Source organism: Eriocheir sinensis, chromosome 31 (assembly GCF_024679095.1).
Source record: "Eriocheir sinensis breed Jianghai 21 chromosome 31, ASM2467909v1, whole genome shotgun sequence".
NCBI lineage: Eukaryota > Metazoa > Arthropoda > Malacostraca > Decapoda > Varunidae > Eriocheir > Eriocheir sinensis.
Window position 1 is genome coordinate 16,148,917 of NC_066539.1, and position 21,632 is coordinate 16,170,548.

The 21,632-nt window shown below is 46.0% G+C and overlaps 1 protein-coding gene across 1 annotated transcript; it reads right to left on the reverse strand.

Annotated features, from left to right (window-relative positions):
• Positions 1-9,992: 9,992 nt before the first annotated feature.
• On the reverse strand, positions 9,993-13,285 carry LOC127005974 (trypsin-1-like). Its single transcript, XM_050875452.1, has 3 exons — positions 13,138-13,285; positions 11,657-11,877; positions 9,993-10,568 (listed from the first exon to the last, which is right to left on the reverse strand). The coding sequence occupies exons 1-3, from the start codon at positions 13,178-13,180 to the stop codon at positions 10,050-10,052; spliced, it is 783 nt and encodes a 260-aa protein (XP_050731409.1). The 5' UTR covers positions 13,181-13,285; the 3' UTR covers positions 9,993-10,049.
• Positions 13,286-21,632: the final 8,347 nt, after the last annotated feature.

Below are 21,632 nucleotides of genomic sequence, written 5' to 3' on the forward strand. Positions count from 1 at the left end.
GAATGTGCTTTTAGAAAAGATGAATTCAGGGCACAGTTTTATTTCTTTGTAGATCACGAAAACCTGACGTTTTCTTGGCATCATGATTTCATTGACTTTACGGTCGATTTGTGTGTCATCTACAAGATTACCCAAAATAAGTGTTGCCCATGCTCTATTAGCAATAACTGTCACGTGTTTACGAAACGTATTTATTAGTGGTGAAAATGTGAAGGATGACTTTCTTGCCAATAATATCTTCAAACAAAGTCAGTTGCGAGGGACACACAGTCAGCACACACATGTGCATGTTCCCTCCCCTCATTACAGCAAGATGCACCCTTGATTTCCTTTCCCAAGCCTATATTAGCCATTCCTTTACGTTGAATGGTTTTGTTTTGCTTTAATTTGGTGCACCTGTAGCTTTGTGATAATAAGTAATTATAATAATTCATATATTATTTCTCGTTGATCAGCCAAATTCATTACTACACTACAAGAAACACATTTAATTCTTATTTGCATGTTTGTTGGTTTCTAGCAGTTTGTGATAGCTCATTTCTCTTGAAGTGCCTGGTGAATGGCCCCAGCCCATCAGTAGCGCAAACGAATTTAATTTATAGTAAATGTATAGAGAAAGTTGATGGCGTACACAATAGCTGCGCTTGTCCGCGATGTTCATTTCAATCGCACTGACCCTTGAGCCTGTGGTGCGTAAGAACCCATTTCCCCGGGACAAAGAACCCGTGTGACATCCGGATTACCACAGATTTTCCCGGGTGCCCATTTATCGTCCAGCACGAAAGAGAGATGAACAGCTAGGTAATCTGCACGCTGATTGCCCAGGGAGGGATTCGAACGCGGGCCAGCGGATTCTAGCTAATCATGCTAACCACTGCACCACGGAGGCGCTATTATGTTTAGTGGCTGCCGTGAGATATGACTCTTGCTAGGCCTGTTCTTCACCCCAGTCGCTGAAGTTAGGGTTGATGAAGATCTGCATAGCATGTGGGTAATCTTCCGCCACTCGGGGATGGTTGTCGGGTTGTCAGTCTTGGTGTGGGACTTTAAACCACAGTCATCGGTGGCCATGCTTGAACCCGGGTCCTCGGGATCACTACGTCCGCGCGTTGCCCATTCGGCCGCCGCCTCGCCAATGGACGAAAATCATTGGAGTGTGTGTATATGGCGACCATCCTATATTAGTAGATAAATGTTTCAATGTTAAAGTAATTATCTCAATCAGTTAATCAATCAATCAATGAGGCAAACGTCGAGGGGCGCGTCGCCTCGTCCACCATACGACGTCAAGCCCAGGGGTCCCTCTGAGCAAGTCTCCACGCAGCCCCCATTCTAATCTGAGTTCCTCCTGGCAGGATATATTTATGGACTTGCTCAAGTCACGAGCTCAGTGGGTGCCCTGTTGGCCTCCTCCACTCAGGATTGTCTCTCACAGAGGAGGGTCGGCCTTAGGGTAGCGTGCCACATGCCGTTATAAAACAAACGGAGTTGGCGCTGACTGACAATGCGGGTAATATATGTCGAATCGTTCTCACGGAGTAGTCGCAGGTTTAACACAGTCATTCCATTCTCATTCTTTCTCTCTCCATCAATATATCTATATCAATGACTATCTTTCTATACCCATCAATTTATATAAAAAGTTGCTCCAGCTAGGCCAAGAGTATTTTATATATATATATATATATATATATATATATATATATATATATATATATATATATATATATATATATATATATATACATATATATATTTATTTATTTATTTATTTTTTATTTTTTTAGGTCCTGCCTGTAGCCCCGGTAGGTTGTCTTGAGAGGCCTCTTCGACGACCCCAGCCGGTTAGTGGCGCCGGTGAATTTAATTTATAGTGGTACACGACCCGTGATATATGACTCTACCCATGCTGCCCCTCGGTACTCCTCTTGACCTCCGAAGCCGCTGAAGTTAGGGTTGCTTGAAGATATGAGCAGCATGTGGGTAACCTATCGCTGCTCGCCGATGGTTTGAACATTCAGCGTGTTTCGATGGGACTCGAACCTAGGTTCACGGGCTCACCACGCCCGCACGCTGACCACTCGGCCAGCGCCTCCCTACTACGTATATAGGTTTGACAAGAGGCGTTGGTGATGGGGTTGATGAAGGGGGACTGGTTAGGTGGGGAGCGGGCTTGGGTGGGAGCTTATGGAGTGGCCATTCGTCAGCGTCCCTGCCGTGGCCTGATTGGTCGTGTGCGTCTCATCATTAATCAGGTGAACGACCCAACGACGCGAGACGCTGACGGGAGATGCAGGCACAGCTGACTTCCCCGATTGGCTGTACACACACACACACACACACACACACACACTACAATAGCTCAGTCGGTTAAAGCTCTGCGTTGCCAGGCTTTACGGCCTGGCAGGCGGAGGTTTGAGCCCCGCTCAGGCCGGGATTTTTCCACTGGCAAGGAGTGGTTACTGTCCCCCCTTGAGCAAAGGGGATGGGGTGTGTGGTGTGTAACTTCTCATCAATGTCCGAAGATCGATTATAATGAGCCTTGCTCTAGTCGGGAGGGTACTTGCCGGCGATGATGAGTCCAGCTCGTGGTCAGGCCGTGGGTGAATTACACTCACACACTCACGCAAGCACGCACGTACGCACGCACTCACGAACGCATGCACGCACGCTCGCACGCACGCACGCACGCATGCATGCATGCATGCATGCATACACACACACACACACACACACACACACACACACACACACACACACGGTTGACAACAGTGCCACTATCAACCACACCAAGACCATGGTGATGCACGTTTGCACGTCCAAGAGAGATGTGCCACCTCCGCTGCTGTCTATTGGCTCACACCACCTCCAGGTCGTCAAGTCCACCAGACTACTAGGCATCACTGTGGACTACCAGCTCAACTGGAAGCTCCACGTCTCCAACACCGTCAGAGCAGCCTCCTACAAGCTGTACATGCTGCGTAGACTCAAGACGCTGGGGGCACCAGCTGCTGAGCTGTGCAGTATTTATTCATCATTCATATTGCCAAAGCTAATGTATGCCTCCCCGGCGTGGTCTTCGATTGGTAATGGGACTGGAGGATAGGGGAAGGGTTGGTAATGGGACAGGTGGATAGGGGAAGGATTGGTAATGGGACAGGTGGATAGGGGAAGGATTGGTAATGGGACTGGTGGATAGGGGAAGGATTGGTAATGGGACAGGTGGATAGGGGAAGGGTTGGTAATGGGACTGGTGGATAGTGGAAGGATTGGTAATTGGACAGGTTGATAGTGGAAGGATTTGTATTGGGACTGGTGGATAGGGGAAGGGTTGGTAATGGGACTGGTGGATGGGGAAGGATTGGTAATGGGACAGGTGGATGGGGAAGGGTTGGTAATGGGACAGGTGGATAGGGAAGGATTGGTAATGAGACTGGTGGATGGGGAAGGATTGGTAATGGGACTGGTGAATAGGGAAGGGTTGGTAATGGGACTTGTGGATAGGGAAGGGTTGGTAATGGGACTGGTGGACAGGGAAGGACTGGTAATGGGACTGGTGGATAGGGAAGGATTGGTAATGGGCCCGGTGGATAGGGGAAGGGTTGGTAATGGGACTGGTGGATAGGGAAGGGTTGGTAATGGGACTGGTGGATGGGGAAGGATTGGTAATGGGACTGGTGGATAGGGAAGGATTGGTAATGGGACTGGTGGATGGGGAAGAGTTGGTAATGGGACTGCTGGATAGGTGAAGGATTGGTAATGGGAATGGTTGATTGGGGAAGGATTGGTAATGGGACTGGTGGATAGGGGAAGGGTTGGTAATGGGACTGGTGGATAGCGGAAGGATTGGTAATGGGACTGGTGGATAGGGGAAGGGTTGGTAATGGGACTGGTGGATATGGGAAGGGTTGGTAATGGGACTGGTGGATAGGGGAAGGATTGGTATTGGGACTGGTGGATAGGGGAAGGATAGGTAATGGGACTGGTGGATAAAGGAAGGGGTGGTAATGGGACAGGTGGATAGGGGAAGGATTGGTAATGGGACTGGTGGATGGGGAAGGATTGGTAATGGGACTGGTGGATGGGGAAGGGTTGGTAATGGGACTGGTGGATGGGGAAGGGTTGGTAATGGGACTGGTGGATGGGGAAGGATTGGTAATGGGACTGGTGGATGGGGAAGGGTTAGTAATGGGACTGGTGGATAGGGGAAGGGTTGGTAATGGGACTGGTGGATAGGGGAAGGGTTGGTAATGGGACTGGTGGATAGGTGAAGGATTGGTAATGGGACTGGTGGATACGGGAAGGGTTGGTAATGGGACTGGTAATAAGGAAGGGTTGGTAATGGGACTGGTGGATAAGGAAGGATTGGTAATGGGACTGGTGGATGGGGATGGGTTGGTAATGGGACTGGTGGATAGGGGAAGGGTTGGTAATGGGACTAGTGGATAGGGGAAGGATTGGTAATGGGACTGGTGGATAGGGGAAGGGTTGGTAATGGGACAGCTGGATAGGGGAAGGATTGGTAATGGGACTGGTGGATAGGGGAAGGGTTGGTAATGGGACTGGTGGATAGGGGAAGGATTGGTAATGGGACTGGTGGATAGGGGAAGGATTGGTAATGGAACTGGTGGATAGGGGAAGGATTGGTAATGGGACTGGTGGATAGGGGAAGGATTGGTAATTTGACTGGTGGATAGGGGAAGGGTTGGTAATGGGACTGGTGGATAGGGGAAGGATTGGTAATGGGACTGGTGGATAGCGGAAGGGTTGGTAATGGGACTGGTGGATAGGGGAAGGATTGGTAGTGGGACTGGTGGATAGGGGAAGGGTTGGTAATGGGACAGGTGGATAGGGGAAGGATTGGTAATGGGACAGGTGGATAGGGGAAGGATTGGTAATGGGACTGGTGGATAGGGGAAGGATTGGTAATGGGACAGGTGGATAGGGGAAGGTTTGGTAATGGGACTGGTGGATAGGGGAAGGATTGGTAATGGGACGGGTGGATAGGGGAAGGATTGGTAATGGGACTGGTGGATAGCGGAAGGGTTGGTAATGGGACTGGTGGATAGGGGAAGGATTGATAATGGGACAGGTGGATAGGGGAAGGGTTGGTAATGGGACAGGTGGATAGGGGAAGGATTGGTAATGGGACTTGTGGATAGTGGAAGGATTGGTAATGGGACTGGTGGATAAGGGAAGGATTGGTAATGGGACTGGTGGATAGGGGAAGAATTGGTAATGGGACTGGTGGATAGGGGAAGGATTGGTAATGGGACTGGTGGATAGGGGAAGGGTTGGTAAAGGGACTGGTGGATAGGGGAAGGATTGGTAATGGGACAGGTGGATAGGGGAAGGATTGGTAATGGGACTGGTGGATAGCGAAAAGGGTTGGTAATGGGACTGGTGGATAGGGGAAGGATTGATAATGGGACAGGTGGATAGGGGAAGGGTTGGTAATGGGACAGGTGGATAGAGGAAGGATTGGTAATGGGACTTGTGGATAGTGGAAGGATTGGTAATGGGACTGGTGGATAAGGGAAGGATTGGTAATGGGACTGGTGGATAGGGGAAGGATTGGTAATGGGACTGGTGGATAGGGGAAGGATTGGTAATGGGACTGGTGGATAGGGGAAGGATTGGTAATGGGACTGGTGGATAGGGGAAGGATTGGTAATGGGACAGGTGGATAGGGGAAGGATTGGTAATGGGACTGGTGAATAGGGGAAGGGTTGGTAATGGGACTGGTGGATAGGGGAAGGGTAGGTAAGTGGACTGGTGGATGGGGAAGGACTGGTAATGGGACTGGTGGATAGGGAAGGATTGGTAATGGGACCGGTGGATGGGGAAGGGTTGGTAATGGGACTGGTGGATGGGGAAGGTTGGTAATGGGACTGGTGGATGGGGAAGGATTGGTAATGGGACTGGTGGATGGGGAAGGATTGGTAATGGGACTGGTGGATAGGGAAGAGTTGGTAATGGGACTGGTGGATGGGGAAGGATTGGTAATGGGATTGGTGGATAGGAAGGATTGGTAATGGGACTGGTGGATGGGGAAGGGTTGGTAATGGGACTGGTGGATGTGGAAGGATTGGTAATGGGACTGGTGGATGGGGAAGGGTTGGTAATGGGACTGGTGGATAGGGAAGGGTTGGTAATGGGACTGGTGGATAGGGAAGGATTGGTATTGGGACTGGTGGATGGGGAAGGATTGATAATGGGACTGGTGGATGGGGAAGGGTTGGTAATGGGACTGGTGGATAGGGAAGGGTTGGTAATGGGACTGGTGGATAGGGAAGGATTGGTAATGGGACTGGTGGATGGGGAAGGGTTGGTAATGGGACTGGTGGATGGGGAAGGGTTGGTAATGGGACTGGTGGATGGGGAAGGATTGGTAATGGGACTGGTGGATAGGGAAGGGTTAGTAATGGGACTGGTGGATAGGGAAGGGTTGGTAATGGGACTGGTGGATAGGGGAAGGGTTGGTAATGGGACTGGTGGATAGGGGAAGGATTGGTAATGGGACTGGTGGATAGGGGAAGGGTTGGTAATGGGACTGGTAATAAGGGGAAGGGTTGGTAATGGGACTGGTGGATAAGGGAAGGATTGGTAATGGGACTGGTGGATAGGGGAAGGATGGGTAATGGGACTGGTGGATAGGGGAAGGGTTGGTAATGGGACTAGTGGATAGGGGAAGGATTGGTAATGGGACTGGTGGATAGGGGAAGGGTTGGTAATGGGACAGCTGGATAGGGGAAGGATTGGTAATGGGACTGTTGGATAGGGGAAGGGTTGGTAATGGGACTGGTGGTGTGGGGAAGGATTGGTAATGGGACTGGTGGATAGGGGAAGGGTTGGTAATGGGACTGGTGGATAGGGGAAGGATTGGTAATGGGACTGGTGGATAGGGAAATGATTGGTAATTTGACTGGTGGATAGGGGAAGGGTTGGTAATGGGACTGGTGGATAGGGGAAGGATTGGTAATGGGACTGGTGGATAGCGGAAGGGTTGGTAATGGGACTGGTGGATAGGGGAAGGATTGGTAATGGGACTGGTGGATAGGGGAAGGGTTGGTAATGGGACAGGTGGATAGGGGAAGGATTGGTAATGGGACAGGTGGATAGGGGAGGATTGGTAATGGGACTGGTGGATGGGGAAGGATTGGTAATGGGACAGGTGGATGAGGGAAGGGTTGGTAATGGGACTGGTGGATGGGGAAGGATTGGTAATTGGACAGGTGGATAGGGTAATGGTTGGTAATGGGACTGGTGGATAGCGGAAGGGTTGGTAATGGGACTGGTGGATAGGGGAAGGATTGATAATGGGACAGGTGGATAGGGGAAGGGTTGGTAATGGGACAGGTGGATAGGGGAAGGATTGGTAATGGGACTTGTGGATAGTGGATGGATTGGTAATGGGACTGGTGGATAAGGGAAGGATTGGTAATGGGACTGGTGGATAGGGGAAAAATTGGTAATGGGACTGGTGAATAGGGGAAGGATTGGTAATGGGACTGGTGGATAGGGGAAGGGTTGGTAATGGGACAGGTGGATAGGGGAAGGATTGGTAATGGGACAGGTGGATAGGGGAAGGATTGGTAATGGGACTGGTGGATAGGGGAAGGATTGGTAATGGGACAGGTGGATAGGGGAAGGGTTGGTAATGGGACTGGTGGATAGGGGAAGGATTGGTAATGGGACGGGTGGATAGGGGAAGGATTGGGAATGGGACTGGTGGATAGCGGAAGGGTTGGTAATGGGACTGGTGGATAGGGGAAGGATTGATAATGGGACAGGTGGATAGGGGAAGGGTTGGTAATGGGACAGGTGGATAGGGGAAGGATTGGTAATGGGACTTGTGGATAGTGGAAGGATTGGTAATGGGACTGGTGGATAAGGGAAGGATTGGTAATGGGACTTGTGGATAGGGGAAGGATTGGTAATGGGACTGGTGGATAGGGGAAGGATTGGTAATGGGACTGGTGGATAGGGGAAGGGTTGGTAATGGGACTGGTGGATAGGGGAAGGATTGGTAATGGGACAGGTGGATAGGGGAAGGATTGGTAATGGGACTGGTGGATAGCGGAAGGGTTGGTAATGGGACTGGTGGATAGGGGAAGGATTGATAATGGGACAGGTGGATAGGGGAAGGGTTGGTAATGGGACAGGTGGATAGGGGAAGGATTGGTAATGGGACTTGTGGATAGTGGAAGGATTGGTAATGGGACTGGTGGATAAGGGAAGGATTGGTAATGGGACTGGTGGATAGGGGAAGGATTGGTAATGGGACTGGTGGATAGGGGAAGGATTGGTAATGGGACTGGTGGATAGGGGTAGGATTGGTAATGGGACTGGTGGATAGGGGAAGGATTGGTAATGGGACAGGTGGATAGGGGAAGGATTGGTAATGGGACTGGTGGATAAGGGAAGGGTTGGTAACGGGACAGGTGGATAGGGGAAGGGTTGGTAATGGGACTGGTTAATAGAGGAAGGACTGGTAATGGGACTGGTGGATAGGGGAAGGGTTGGTAATGGGACTGGTGGATAGGGGAAGGGTTGGTAATGGGACTGGTGGATAGGGGAAGGACTGGTAATGGGACTGGTGGATAGGGGAAGGGTTCGTAATGGGACTGGTGGATAGGGGAACGGTTTGTAATGGGACTGGTGGATAGGGGAAGGACTAGCTTGATAGGGTTCAAAAGAGGGCATTTAGGGTCATTTTAGGCCCTGACTACCGCACCTACGACAATGCCCTGACCACCCTGAGTCTCCCGAGGCTCTCTGACAGGCACCAGGACGCCCTCAGAAAATTCGGAATCTCCCTGCTTCACCATCCTCGCCTTCGCCACCTTCTGCCCCCCGACGCGCTTCCTCCCACCCGCTTCACCAGACACCACAACAAACTCAACCCCTTCAGGGCGCCGCGAACCGACCGTTACAAACGTAGCGCAGTGCCCGCGATGGTGCGGATGATGGGTGGAGTCTAGCATCTCGCCGCTACCCCTCTAAGTTCCCCCTTTACACCACCCTCCCTCTCCCTTATGTCTCTATTTTTAGGTTTCCCAAACCACCCCCCACCCTCTCCCTCCCTCTAGTGTAGCCTATTTACTATTAGTTTCTTGTATTTTTAATTTAATTTGTACATTTTCAGCCTGACGGCTGTCTTACATTAATAAACCTATTATTATTATTATTATTATTATTATTATTACACACACATACAGCAGGTATGGGATAATATTAATTAATAATACTAATAGGGTATTACAGTTTCCTGATGCCTATTTGAGCCCGCTACTCGCTGCTCCCCAAAAAGAATTAAAAGAGGTGGCCGAAAGAAAGATCAATTTCGGGAGGAGAGGTGTCCAGATACCCTCCTCTTGAAAGAGTTCAAGTCGTAGGCAGGAGGAAATACAGATGAAGGAAGATTGTTCCAGAGTATACCAGCGTGAGGGATGAAAGAGTGAAGATGCTGGTTGACTCTTGCATAAGGGCTTTGGACAGTATAGGGATGAGCATGAGTAGAAAGACGTGTGCAGCGGGGTCGCGGGAGGAGGGAAGGCATGCAGTTAGCAAGTTTGGAGGCTTACTGGATGAAACAGTACAGTCTGTTCATGCGTGTGGCGAGGACATTGCATAGTCCATGAACGCCAATGCGGGCTATACAGGCACGCTACCTAGAAGCCGACTCTGCTCACCGTGTTGTTTCTTTAAGAGAGAACCCCAAATGGATTAGGCGACGATAGATCCTGCCATGAGGTACCAAGGATGTGAGGGGGGCCTGCATGGAGACTTGCCTATAGCAACCCCCCGGGTTTGGTATCGTAAGATGGGCGATGCGACGCCCCCTCCAGCGTATGCCTGTATTGACTGATTGATTAATTACCCCGTTGTGTTAACGTACTCGATATTTATGATTTGTAAGTTGTAATTTTGCCACCAGTTTGCATTAGAAATGCCGAAACACAACATAACTACGACAACTGAAAGCAAGGTTTTCTGTGACGTGTTTATTGTGTTTGGCAGCACACCAGCTAGAGCAAAAAATGAAATTACACAGCATTAGCCTCAACCCAGTCCTTGAAGTAGGCCACCTCAGCGTACACCCCGGGGTAGTCAGGGCGGGCACAGCCATAGCCCCAGGACACGATGCCGGTTAGAAGGCCATCACACGCCATGGGTCCACCAGAGTCACCCTGGCAGGCGTCCGCTCCTCCGTTAAGTAGTCCAGCGCAGATCATGGAGTCTTCGACATCGTCTTCGTAAGCGTCGAAACAGTCAAAGTCACTGATAGTGGGGACAGTGACCCACTGAAGGACAGAGGGAGGGTCGCCTTCCTCTTTGAGTGTGCCCCAGCCGGTCACAACGCATTCTCCCATGTACTCCTTTTCGGTCTGCAGAGGGATAGGTCCGACGAAGCTGTTGAAAGTTAGAGGCTCAGACAGTTGGAGGAGGGAAATGTCGTTGCTGAAGGAGAAGCCGTTGTAATCTTCGTGTCGGATAATCTTGGAAAGAACAACACTCTGCTCGGTGCCATCATCCAGGTCCAAATTATGCTCGCCAGCAACAACCTACAACGAAAGATGATCACATTGAAGGTATGGAAGTGAATCAATGATGACATGATATTTACTAAAAACATTATTTAGTGGTTGGAGATGAGATTACGTTATTGGTCTATTCCGAAGATATTGCAGTTGTTGCTTAATACCCAGTCGTTCTGTAGGATGCATTGACTGCTCGGAACGAACACTGAAAGAGAATAGAAACGAAAATAATGGCAATAAGACCGAGGTGATGAGGGGAGAGAGAGAGAGAGAGAGAGAGAGAGAGAGAGAGAGAGAGAGAGAGAGAGAGAGAGAGAGAGAGAGAGAGAGAGAGAGAGAGAGAGAGAGAGAGAGAGAGAGAGAGAGAGAGAGAGAGAGAGAGAGAGAGAGAGAGAGAGAGAGAGAGAGAGAGAGAGAGAGAGAGAGAGAGAGAGAGAGATGGAGTAAAACTGAAGATGGTGGCAGGCTTTAAGTACCCAGGAGTCTTAGTAAATGAAAGGCATATTATGGAAAAATAAATAACAAAAGAATCGAAAGTTACACCAACAATTTAAGATTAATGTACCCACTACTAAAGGAAAGACTCACTCCACGAAGAGTTAGAATTATCATATGCAAAACAATTTTAAGACCAGTATTAACTCATGGATCGGAGACCTGGACATTAATAACAAGGTTAGAGTAAGATACAGGCTGCAGGAAGGAGTGTTACGTTTGATAAAGGGAGTAACACGAAGAGGTAGATTCAGCAGTGACGTTGTCAGGAACGAGTTAAACATTGAATCAATATTAGAATTTGTAGGAACAATTCAACTGAGGTGCTATGGCCATGCCATGATGATAGAAGAAGAAAGATAACCTGCCACTTATCAATTATCAGCGGTTGCCGAGAGGGAGGAGGCCGGTGGGCAGTCTTCGAAAGAGGTGGAGCGATGGGGTTCGGGAAGCAATTGAGATGAGAGGATCAGCGATGGAGGTGGTGGAGGAAGAAGAATATTATGTGGACCGTGCCAGATGGAGAAGTTTTGTGAGGCATCATAACTGACAGGGCACCAGCCCTACTTTGTGTATGGTGAGAAAGTGATGGAATTATTTAGTGGGTAAGTATATACCTGAAGGTTGACAGGGTTCTCGAAGTCCTCTCCCTGGACGCAGTGACCGGCACATATGGCCCAGTTCTCGTTGTAGATGGAAGCCCCGCAATAGTGGAATGCTTCACCGAAGACAATGTCTTGGTAGCTCAGTTGGTAGGGAAACTGTCCTTGCGTGGCATCCTGTCCACCGACGATCTTGTTGAGACCCCGACGGAAGGTGGGCTTGTGGGAGGGGGCGGCTGTTGGGATAAATTTGAAATGTTGTTGATGATATTCAAGACAGTACAATATCGTGGAGGTAATTACAAATTTCATCATATATTTTCACATCAGCTTGATTTATCGATTAATTAAGTTTTATAATTGATAAATTAAGGCGTAGTTTGCGTGTTTATGTGCAAAGACATTACTGGTCATGATTATTTTATTTTCGTAATTACTTTATTATCTGTTATGAACGTGCTGGGATTTGCAGTGTTTATCGTGTTTTTAAATTTAAGACTTGGTGTAGCACTTGGATTGCCCCACAGGCAACATTACCCCACTGACGATGTCCCGGCATCTCCTGCATTCTCTCACTCAATCATGCAGCAACATTACCTCACTAACGATGTCTCCGGCATCTCCTGCATTCTCTCACTCAATCATGCAGCAACATTACCTCACTGACGATTTCCCGGCATCTCTTGCATTCTCTCACTCAATCATGCAGCAACATTACCTCACTAACGATGTCTCCGGCATCTCCTGCATTCTCTCACTCAGTCATGCAGCAACATTACCTCACTGACGATGTCCCGGCATCTCCTGCATTATTAAGCCGTCCTATGGAGGGTGTCCCACGAGCTGAGGTGCATACTTCGGGATATGACCATTCAAGTCATTCTATGTAAAAATATACTCAGTACACACATGTTTTTTGCCGTGGAGGCAGAGGCAAGGCGGCGAGTGGTCGGTTAACTTGCAGTGACGAACACTGATTTGCACAATATAGGCGATCAAATCTTTACAGAGAACAGTTATTAAATGTCTACTGATTAATTAATTTTAATTTTATGCTTTAATTTTAAATTTAAATGTATGCTTATTAATTATGCGTTCTTAATTATTAATATTTTAGTATAGTATTTTTTGTTACATGTAGTCTTCATTTAGCAAGCATAAACAATTAACATTTCATTTAGTAACAGTTCTCTGTGAAGATTCGCCCGCCTAGCCTGTGCAGGTCACTCGCCGCCTGGCCTCGCCTCCCCGACCGTTAGTCATCCCCGCAACACAGCACCGAACAATGTTAAACACTTTCAGTTTCTCGCAAAAGAAACACCCTGCATAAGACGGGTTCATAATATAGGAGATGCGTGAGGCATCGTCAGTGTGATAATGTTGCTGAACGATTGAACGGGTGAATAACTGGTTGTGTTCCTGAGTGACGGAGTGGTTGATTCATTGTGTAATTTTTGAAATGACCAAGTGACGAAGGAAGGAGCAGATCGACTTACCGAGGGCCCCGGCAAGGAGCAGGCACAGCACCAGCGTCTTCATGGCTGACTGGCGACAACTTTCCCAAAGGCGTCGCCGCCTCTTATGGTTGCTATGCGGGTTTGCCGCTGCTGTTATCGCGGCCCACGTAACTGGGAAGATACACCTGGTTTCGGTTATTTGAAATTATATAAAAGTTTATGATGAATGACAAGATATGCTTCTACATATATAAATCTCATCTATTTTTGTTTTTGTTTATGATCCTTGCAGCACACCGTATGGTGTGTTCGGAGTTGTTGGAAGGTTGCTGTACTGGACACACTGCCTCCGATTACTGAAGTACGACTGAAACCATCTGTTGGCTACACCCCTGATCCCGTAATGCTCTAGCTTGTATAGCAGAATATTGTGATCTACTGTGTCAAAAGCCGTAGATAAATCTAAAAATGAGGCCATTGTGTAGTTCCGTTCATCAAATGAGGTCAAGACATCTTTAGTAAATGATACAAATGCAGCTTCAGTTAATTTGCCGTCTCTGTATTCAACTGCGCGTCGGTGAGTATATTACAAGCTTTGCCAAATCTCATAAACTGTTATAAATTAATTTCTCATTGATTTTGCGGAGAGTTTAGTCCTGATGGTCTTGATCGGGTAAATAGTCCATGATTCTGAAATTGCCTCGATCTTTGGCTTTATAATTAGAGTGACTTCTGCGATTTTTTGTTGTTCAGGAAACTTGCTGGTAGTCAGGAATGCATTACATATATGGAAAAGGACCGGTGACAGTATTGTTGCTACCTTCTTTATTATATTCATGGTTACTCCATCACCTCCTTGCGAGGAGTTTTTCAAATTTTTGATCACCAGTAAAAGTTCGTTCTATTTGACATATATTATATTGTATACTATATTACTGTTGAAAAAAAAAAAAAAAACTTTAGGGAGTGGAAAGTGAAAGCTCCAGGTTCAAGTACGTCCTTAGTCTGAATTACTGTTTGATTTATCACTTTTTGTGGGGGAGTAGAGGCTGGGAAGTGAAAGGCAGCGCGTGAAGACCAGTCTTTGTCTGCTTTCCTCCGGCATTATGGAATACTGAATAACAGAGCAGAGTACGTTATTATAATATTTTCCATCGACTTACGTTTTTCTGTCCCTGAGACTGACAAATACTTGAGTGTTTTCCATTATGGGAAGTGGCAGGCCCTCGCGTCCGTGCGTGCGGAGCAGGATCAGCCGCTGTCTCTTCCACCCTATTAAACTGAGGCAAACTCTCGACCCAAGACTTCTGGACAGACTTTCTCTTCACTCTGACGTGTGATCCAAGATGTTCCGCCCGGGGCGTCGGCCAGCTGAGTGCTTCTAGATTATATTTCAAGTGTGAAAAATCATTTACGAATTGTACGGAACCGAAGATATTCGTTGTCATTTATTGTTAATTGACGAAGAAAAAAAGTTTCAAGTATGTTTGTATATATGTATGTATGTATGTTTGTTTGCATGTATGCATGTATGCATGTATGTATTATGTTTGTATTATGTGTGTGTGTGTGTGTGTGTGTGTGTGTGTGTGTGTGTGTGTGTGTGTGTGAGAGAGAGAGAGTGTGTATACCATTTGCTGCAGTTATGGTCCGTAGGGACTGAGATCCGTCACGTCGTAAAGGTAAGCGATTTTCTCTCTTTTAATAGAGCTGTCAATCACAGGTATTGGCATCATCACGACTCCAGGTCCGTGGCAGCCAGTCTTCCAGCGCGGCGCTCCGGCTCAAGGAACGGAGGAGTCGGTGGGTGGTTGCTGGAGGGGCCTTACTTAAAAAAGACCCACGAATTCAGAACTCAGTTTAGAGAGTTTCATTCATGTGACAAGTAACTTTGGAAAGCTGAGTGGAAGAGGGACTAAGTAGCACTGATCGGTTGATGCATCATATTTTTTTTTCATTGGTTACGGAGTGGTTTGTGGATGGTATGGAAGAAGTTTATCCATTTCATTCGTTGATTCATGTCCATAATATGAAGAACATAATTATTTCTTTTAATCGCACATCTTAAACTGCTGCGTGTCGTGGCTGTGGCGCTCATCACTCAATCTTCGTGGCCGAGGCGACAACGGCAAAGCACCGGAAATGGTGCGAGTTGATTTATGGCTCAAGTATTGACTTCTTTTAAGCGTCATTAGTGTCGTAAAATTGATGCAACAGTAGTAGATGGCTCATGGCTCGTTTTGCAAGAAAGACGATATTTTTTTTCAAACAAGATTGTAAGAACTGACCGACCAGTTCCATGCACCAACCAGAGACATCATGGACGGGGATTATTTTGTGCCATTTTACTTTTGGATGTTATGAAGACTGCAGCCTGCTGATTGTCCAAGCTCTTCTCCATCAGTCAGCAAGATAACACCAGTTTTATGAGTGTGTGTTTCATTGTGCAAGGACACAAGGAGAATCAAATCAGACAAAAAATCATCATTGTTCCAAGAGTCATGAGAGCTTCAGGAAGCTGTGATGGCGAGCAGCACATCGGGAACCTCAGTAAGTGAATGACATTACTTGTACATGGAATAAAACCAATACAGCATATTTATAGTAACGTGGCCGAAACACCCCAACTGTGACAACAGTGCTACTTTGACTGCTTGGAAAATATATATATATATATATATATATATATATATATATATATATATATATATATATATATATATATATATATATATATATATATATATATATATATATATATATATATATATATATATATATATATATATATATATATATATATATATATATATATATATATATATATATATATATATATATATATATATATATATATATATATATATATATATATATATATATATATATATATATATATATATATATATATATATATATATATATATATATATATATATATATATATATATATATATATATATATATATATATATATATATATATATATATATATATATATATATATATATATATATATATATATATATATATATATATATATATATATCTATATATTATATATATATATATTTTCTTTTATATATATATATATATTATTTTTCCTCACCTGTTGCTCGTCTTCTTTCTTTTAATCCAAATTTATGGCAATCATCGCCAATTCCATGTCCGTCAACTTTGCCACCTCGATAATCACTGACTTCGACCCGTACGGAGCCACTACTAGGGTGTGTGCATGGACGTCACGGAGGCGTCACGGATTTCACCGACACTGAGCTGACCAGTCACTGATACGCCACTGACGTCTGTGAATCGACCTTTAGGGGCCGATAGACTACACCGCGCAAACTGATTCAACATACTTGACTGATTCTTATAAAGGAAGATTTACTCAAGTTGCTCTTCTTCTTACCTTCCTCTCTCCTCCCTCCCTATTCCAATAACTCTACTCTCTATTTCTTCTCGCATTCATTTGGTTAGTCGTTCATTAGGGTAGGATATCCATCAGGAGACAGGCTAGTCCGCTAGTCCTTAACGGAAACTTGCATCTCCAAATCACGAGTAGCTTGCCTCCAAGGTATAATTTCATCGGTAAATGGTTCTGTGACTTGGTCGAGGGACATTGGGTAGACAGGGGTGGGGCGGGGTGGGGTGGGGTGGGGTGGGTAGGAGTGGGGTAGAATGACTCTGGGATGGGGAAAAGGGGTGTCATGTTCAAACTTTCCTTTTAGCATTTCTTAATTGAAAAGTTCACCTGAGTCGGAAGGTAACTTAAAGTACGTCAAAAAGTTTTACGATTTATTTCCGACCGTGCATTAAAGTGTGTGTGCGTTCATGTGTGCGTGCCTGCGTGCGTGAGTGCGTGCTTTGTGCGTTTGTGTGTGTGTGTGTGTGTGTGTGTGTGTGTGTGTGTGTGTGTGTGTGTGTTCGGTGCGTGAGTATTAAGTTCATGGTTGTTAGCGTGCGTGGAAAGATATTATATAATGACCGCTTTGTTGCCATTTAGAAATCACAACCATATCGGAATGTATGATTACCTATACATCAACGTTTTCCTGATGACCGTAATGCTAAGTGCTTTGTATAATGCAACGCTTTTTGACTGTAGTTTCACTAAAGAATAGATCTTCATTTATCCAAATTTTACTGATAACATTGAATACCAAGATCCCATGAGGCCATTGGTTGTAATTCATATAAATTCTATACATCTATTGGCGACATCAGGATCACTGAACGTATTTTTGTTGATGATGTTAAATGTATTTCTCGCGTATTCGCTGGAGGACCTGGTGATGGCTCTCGATGTGTTTCATGAGGAGGCAAAACCACTGGGACTGGTTTCCTGGGCCCAAACCAAAGTACAGTCGCTTGGGGCGTTACTGGATGACACAGTTCAGTCTGTTCATGCATATGGTGACGACATCGAGATTACCAAAAGTTTCACATTCCTTGATAGCGTTGTGCATAACAATGGTTGATTTTGTACGGAAGTCACTCAACGGATTTATCTGGCCCACGGTGTTATGGATTCTCTCAACACGAGTACATGGCGTTCTCGATATCTATGCAGGAAGACAATTATTCGAATCTAAGTCATTTGTGCTCCCTGTCTAACTGTACGGCTGTGAGACATGGACATTGAATAGTGACTTAGAGAGATGTGTCGAGGCATTTGATATCAAGTGCCTTCGCAGAATCGTGGGTATTGTTGGAAAAACTTGGTGGCCTTGTCAAGTTCTGAGTGGGACTCACAATGAGAGTATTTTCCAGAACGCCCCATGGTTAGTTTCGAAGCTACAGCCGAGCGTCTTCACCCAGGGACCACATACCCAAAGAGAGTTGGGAATATGCGGCCGGGCCTGCATCCACCCTGGCTTACCAAGGGGAACCCCAGTCAGAATATGGGCGTCTGCCGTCAATCACTTCCCACCTCGTGCAGAAGCCCTCAGCCCATGGTGTGGCTAAGCACGGGTTGATTATTTAAGAATTTGCCTGTTAACCAAACACAACATTCCAGCCTCACCCCATAAAATCATGGAAGTGGCTGCTCATCTCGACTCCTGTCCCTCCCCTCCCTCCCCGCACCCAGGATTAGTGTCCCTGCTCTCGCCCCGCGCCCGCGCTTCTTTACATAACTGAACCCAGGGCCCTTTGGCCCTGGCTGAACCCTCACCCGTCCCTCACCCGCAACATTTCCAGTTTGTTCACCCGCACCTCTGATGACCTCAGATGATACTATAGGCGACGAAGACGACCGACAAGGAAGGAGGAAGGAATAAAGGACAGTAATTGGGTGAGGATTGCAAAAGGTTTTCGAAAGATAGGGACTGAAGGAGTAGTGGAGGAGGAGAAACACAAAGAAACACAAAGAAAGAACAAACAACAGCAGACATGATCGTCCTTACGAGGCTATTTGTGACAAGCTACACTAACTATCTGATCAAAGTTGGAAGATGAAGGACAGCAAAGGCGAAGGCTCCTCTCCACCCCTACATCCCTCCAGCCAAAGATTGCAGGAAAGGAAAAAGAACCATGCAGTATGTAAAAACTGCATGGATATTATGTATGAAAGAGGAAAGGACTAGCATTACTGCTACCACTAACCGGGCGATAAAAACGGACAAGGACACCAGTATTCGAAAGAACTTAACGTTATTACGACAATGAGTAATGTCTTAGTTGCAGGTTGGATTCAAAATACTTGTCTAATCTGTTCTTGAAGGCCGTAACTGTTGTACTATCAACGATATCACAGGGTAGAGAAATTCAGACATTAACGACTAGATTGAGGAAGAAGTATTTGGCTTCGTGCGACGAGAATCTTTTACCACTTATCTTGAAATTGTTATTTCTTGTTCTGTTTGATCTGTCAATTGTAAAGTAATCTTCCGCAGTAATATCACTGAATCGTTTGAACATTTTAAACACTTCGATTAGATCGCCTCGCATTCTTCGTTTTGATAGGCTGAATAGATTTGGGTAGGCGGTGGATGAGTGGCAGCGTGCTGGGCCCACTTTCACCGGGTGATGGACGACGCGGGTTCGAATCCCTACGCTACCACCTCGGTTTTTTCAGTCACCGCCGAGTGGCTTTAAATTACCCACATGCTGTCCTGAAGACCACCCATCAACCCGGACTTTGGAGGAAACCGTCCAAGTGAATCAAGAACGAGTTCCGGGGGGGCAGCATGAGCCAAGAGAAGATGGCGCTACTATAAACACTTGCCTGCACCATGATGGGCTGGGGCCAACTACCATCCAGGCCCCTCAAGCAAGCCTGCCGGCGCTATAGGCGTACACGTAAAAAAAAAAAAAAAAATCTTTAAGCCTTTGTTCAACAGATAAATTTCTCAATCTAGGAATCATTTTTGTTATTCTCCGTTGAACCCGTTCTAACTTTTCTACGTCTTTTCTGTAATGGGGAGACCAAAACTGTACACATTACTCTAGATGGGGTCGAACTAGCGAATTATACAGTTTTAATATTACTTTTACCGATTTATTATTAAAGACTCGTCCGATGAAACCAACCAATCTGTTTGCGGTTTTAACTGCCTCTGAACAATGCTGACTGGGCTTTAAATCGCTTGATATAGTGATTCCAAGATCCCTTTCTTTACTTACTGCAGAAAGGAGGAGGAAGAGGAGGAGGAGGAGGAGGAGGAAGAAGGGTTTAGTCGCCTGGGACTGCAATTTCCATGCAGATTTGGCTTTGGAAGGGCATCAACAGAGACCAGAATGAAGGTGTTAGTGTGTGTGTGTGTGTGTGTGTGTGTGTGTGAGAGAGAGAGAGAGAGAGAGAGAGAGAGAGAGAGAGAGAGAGAGAGAGAGAGAGAGAGAGAGAGAGAGAGAGAGAGAGAGAGAGAGAGAGAGAGAGAGAGAGAGAGAGAGAGAGAGAGAGAGAGAGAGAGAGAGAGAGAGAGAGACCCTGATATTTGAAAGACTTGCTATTATTTTTATTTAAGAAAGTTATAAGAGGAAAGATTGGGAACGTTTTTTATGTGTTGATAAAGAGCACTGACGAGGGAGCGTTCAGGTCTCTGTATATCTGTTGCTGGTTGAGAAATATTGATGGAATGTGTTTTGGTTATGTAGGTGGTATTAACGTCAACAGCGCAACAGCGAAATGGTCAGTTGGCGGTGTATGGGATGGCTGGTGTTGGAGGTTGTGGGTGTGTGGGTGGGACTAAGGCTGGTGGCAAGTGGCAACGAACAAAATCAAGGCTGTGGTGTGTGTGGCGAGTCGCTTCAAACACATGGAGATCGGGGTTAGTAATCTGTGTGGCTGGGGTATGGCGCGTGGGCAGAGTACGTAAAAGGTAAGGGCCAGATCCTGGGTATTAAATAAAGATGATGATGATGATGATATAATTGCATGGTATCTGTCTCTATCTGTGTATATTCCCCATTCTAATTTTAACTTGTCATGATTCTCATGAATCAGCTTTCTCACAATGGGTCGCACCTCAAAATGTAGTGCATTGTACCGCCAGCTGCAGGCTTACTAAAAATCAGCTCAATCTTATCCTCAACACCCTCAATTGTGTGTAAGAACTCATTGCGGTCTGAGATAAGAACATAAGAACGCAGGAGTCTACAAGAGGTCGGTAGGCCTGTACTAGGCAGCTCCTTTAACCCTAAGCTCCCGTGTATCTAACCCCACCTAATATCGCTGTCCATGAATTTATCTAGTCTATTTTTGAATGTGACAATTGTATTGGCACTCACCACATGACTGCTAAGCCCATTCCACTCATCCACCACCCTGTTAGTAAACCAATTTTTGCCTATGTCCCTGTTGAATCTGAATTTATCCAGTTTAAACCCATTACTTCGTGTCCTACCCGGTTCTCTTACCAACAACACCTTATGAATGTCTCCCTTATTAAAGCCCTTCATCCATTTATAAACCTCGATGGTAGTCTTTATTTTTTCCTTAGTCTCCTCTTAATGCACATTGCATATCATGATCTTTGGTTTCATCTTTCCAACACTCTTGATACTAATTTGCTCAACAGACTCCAATTTTTGAGCAGCCTCATCCCTTGTGTTCTCATTATCAAAATTCATGACAATATTACCCCCATCTATGAATCTTGACTCAGTTATTTGAATACCATTCAATGCCTGGGAGACCTCATCCTTCATATCTGTTGCCTTCTTTTCCTGGGTAGAAGCTTTCTCAACTAGGAGATTCTTCTTCACTTTCCTGCCTCTCATCGCCACCTCAGCCCAACTGGAATCAGCATGCTCAGCAAGAAGCGTGTCAACACCTGATCCCAGCTCCTTATTCACCTTCTCAGCCCTTGATTCAACCTCAGCCTTAACCACCGATATTTCTTTAGATAATTCTTGCTTGAATTCATTCAATTTTTCCACAATGCTGGTAGCCAGAGACGCTTTATGGAGGCATGGGGTGCATATCCAATCTATTTTGGGTATATTATCCTGCTTGATCCCAGTCAAATTAGCACACTTCACATGACACCACCAAGGACACAAACAGCATCCAATCCACTTCTCGCCTGAGA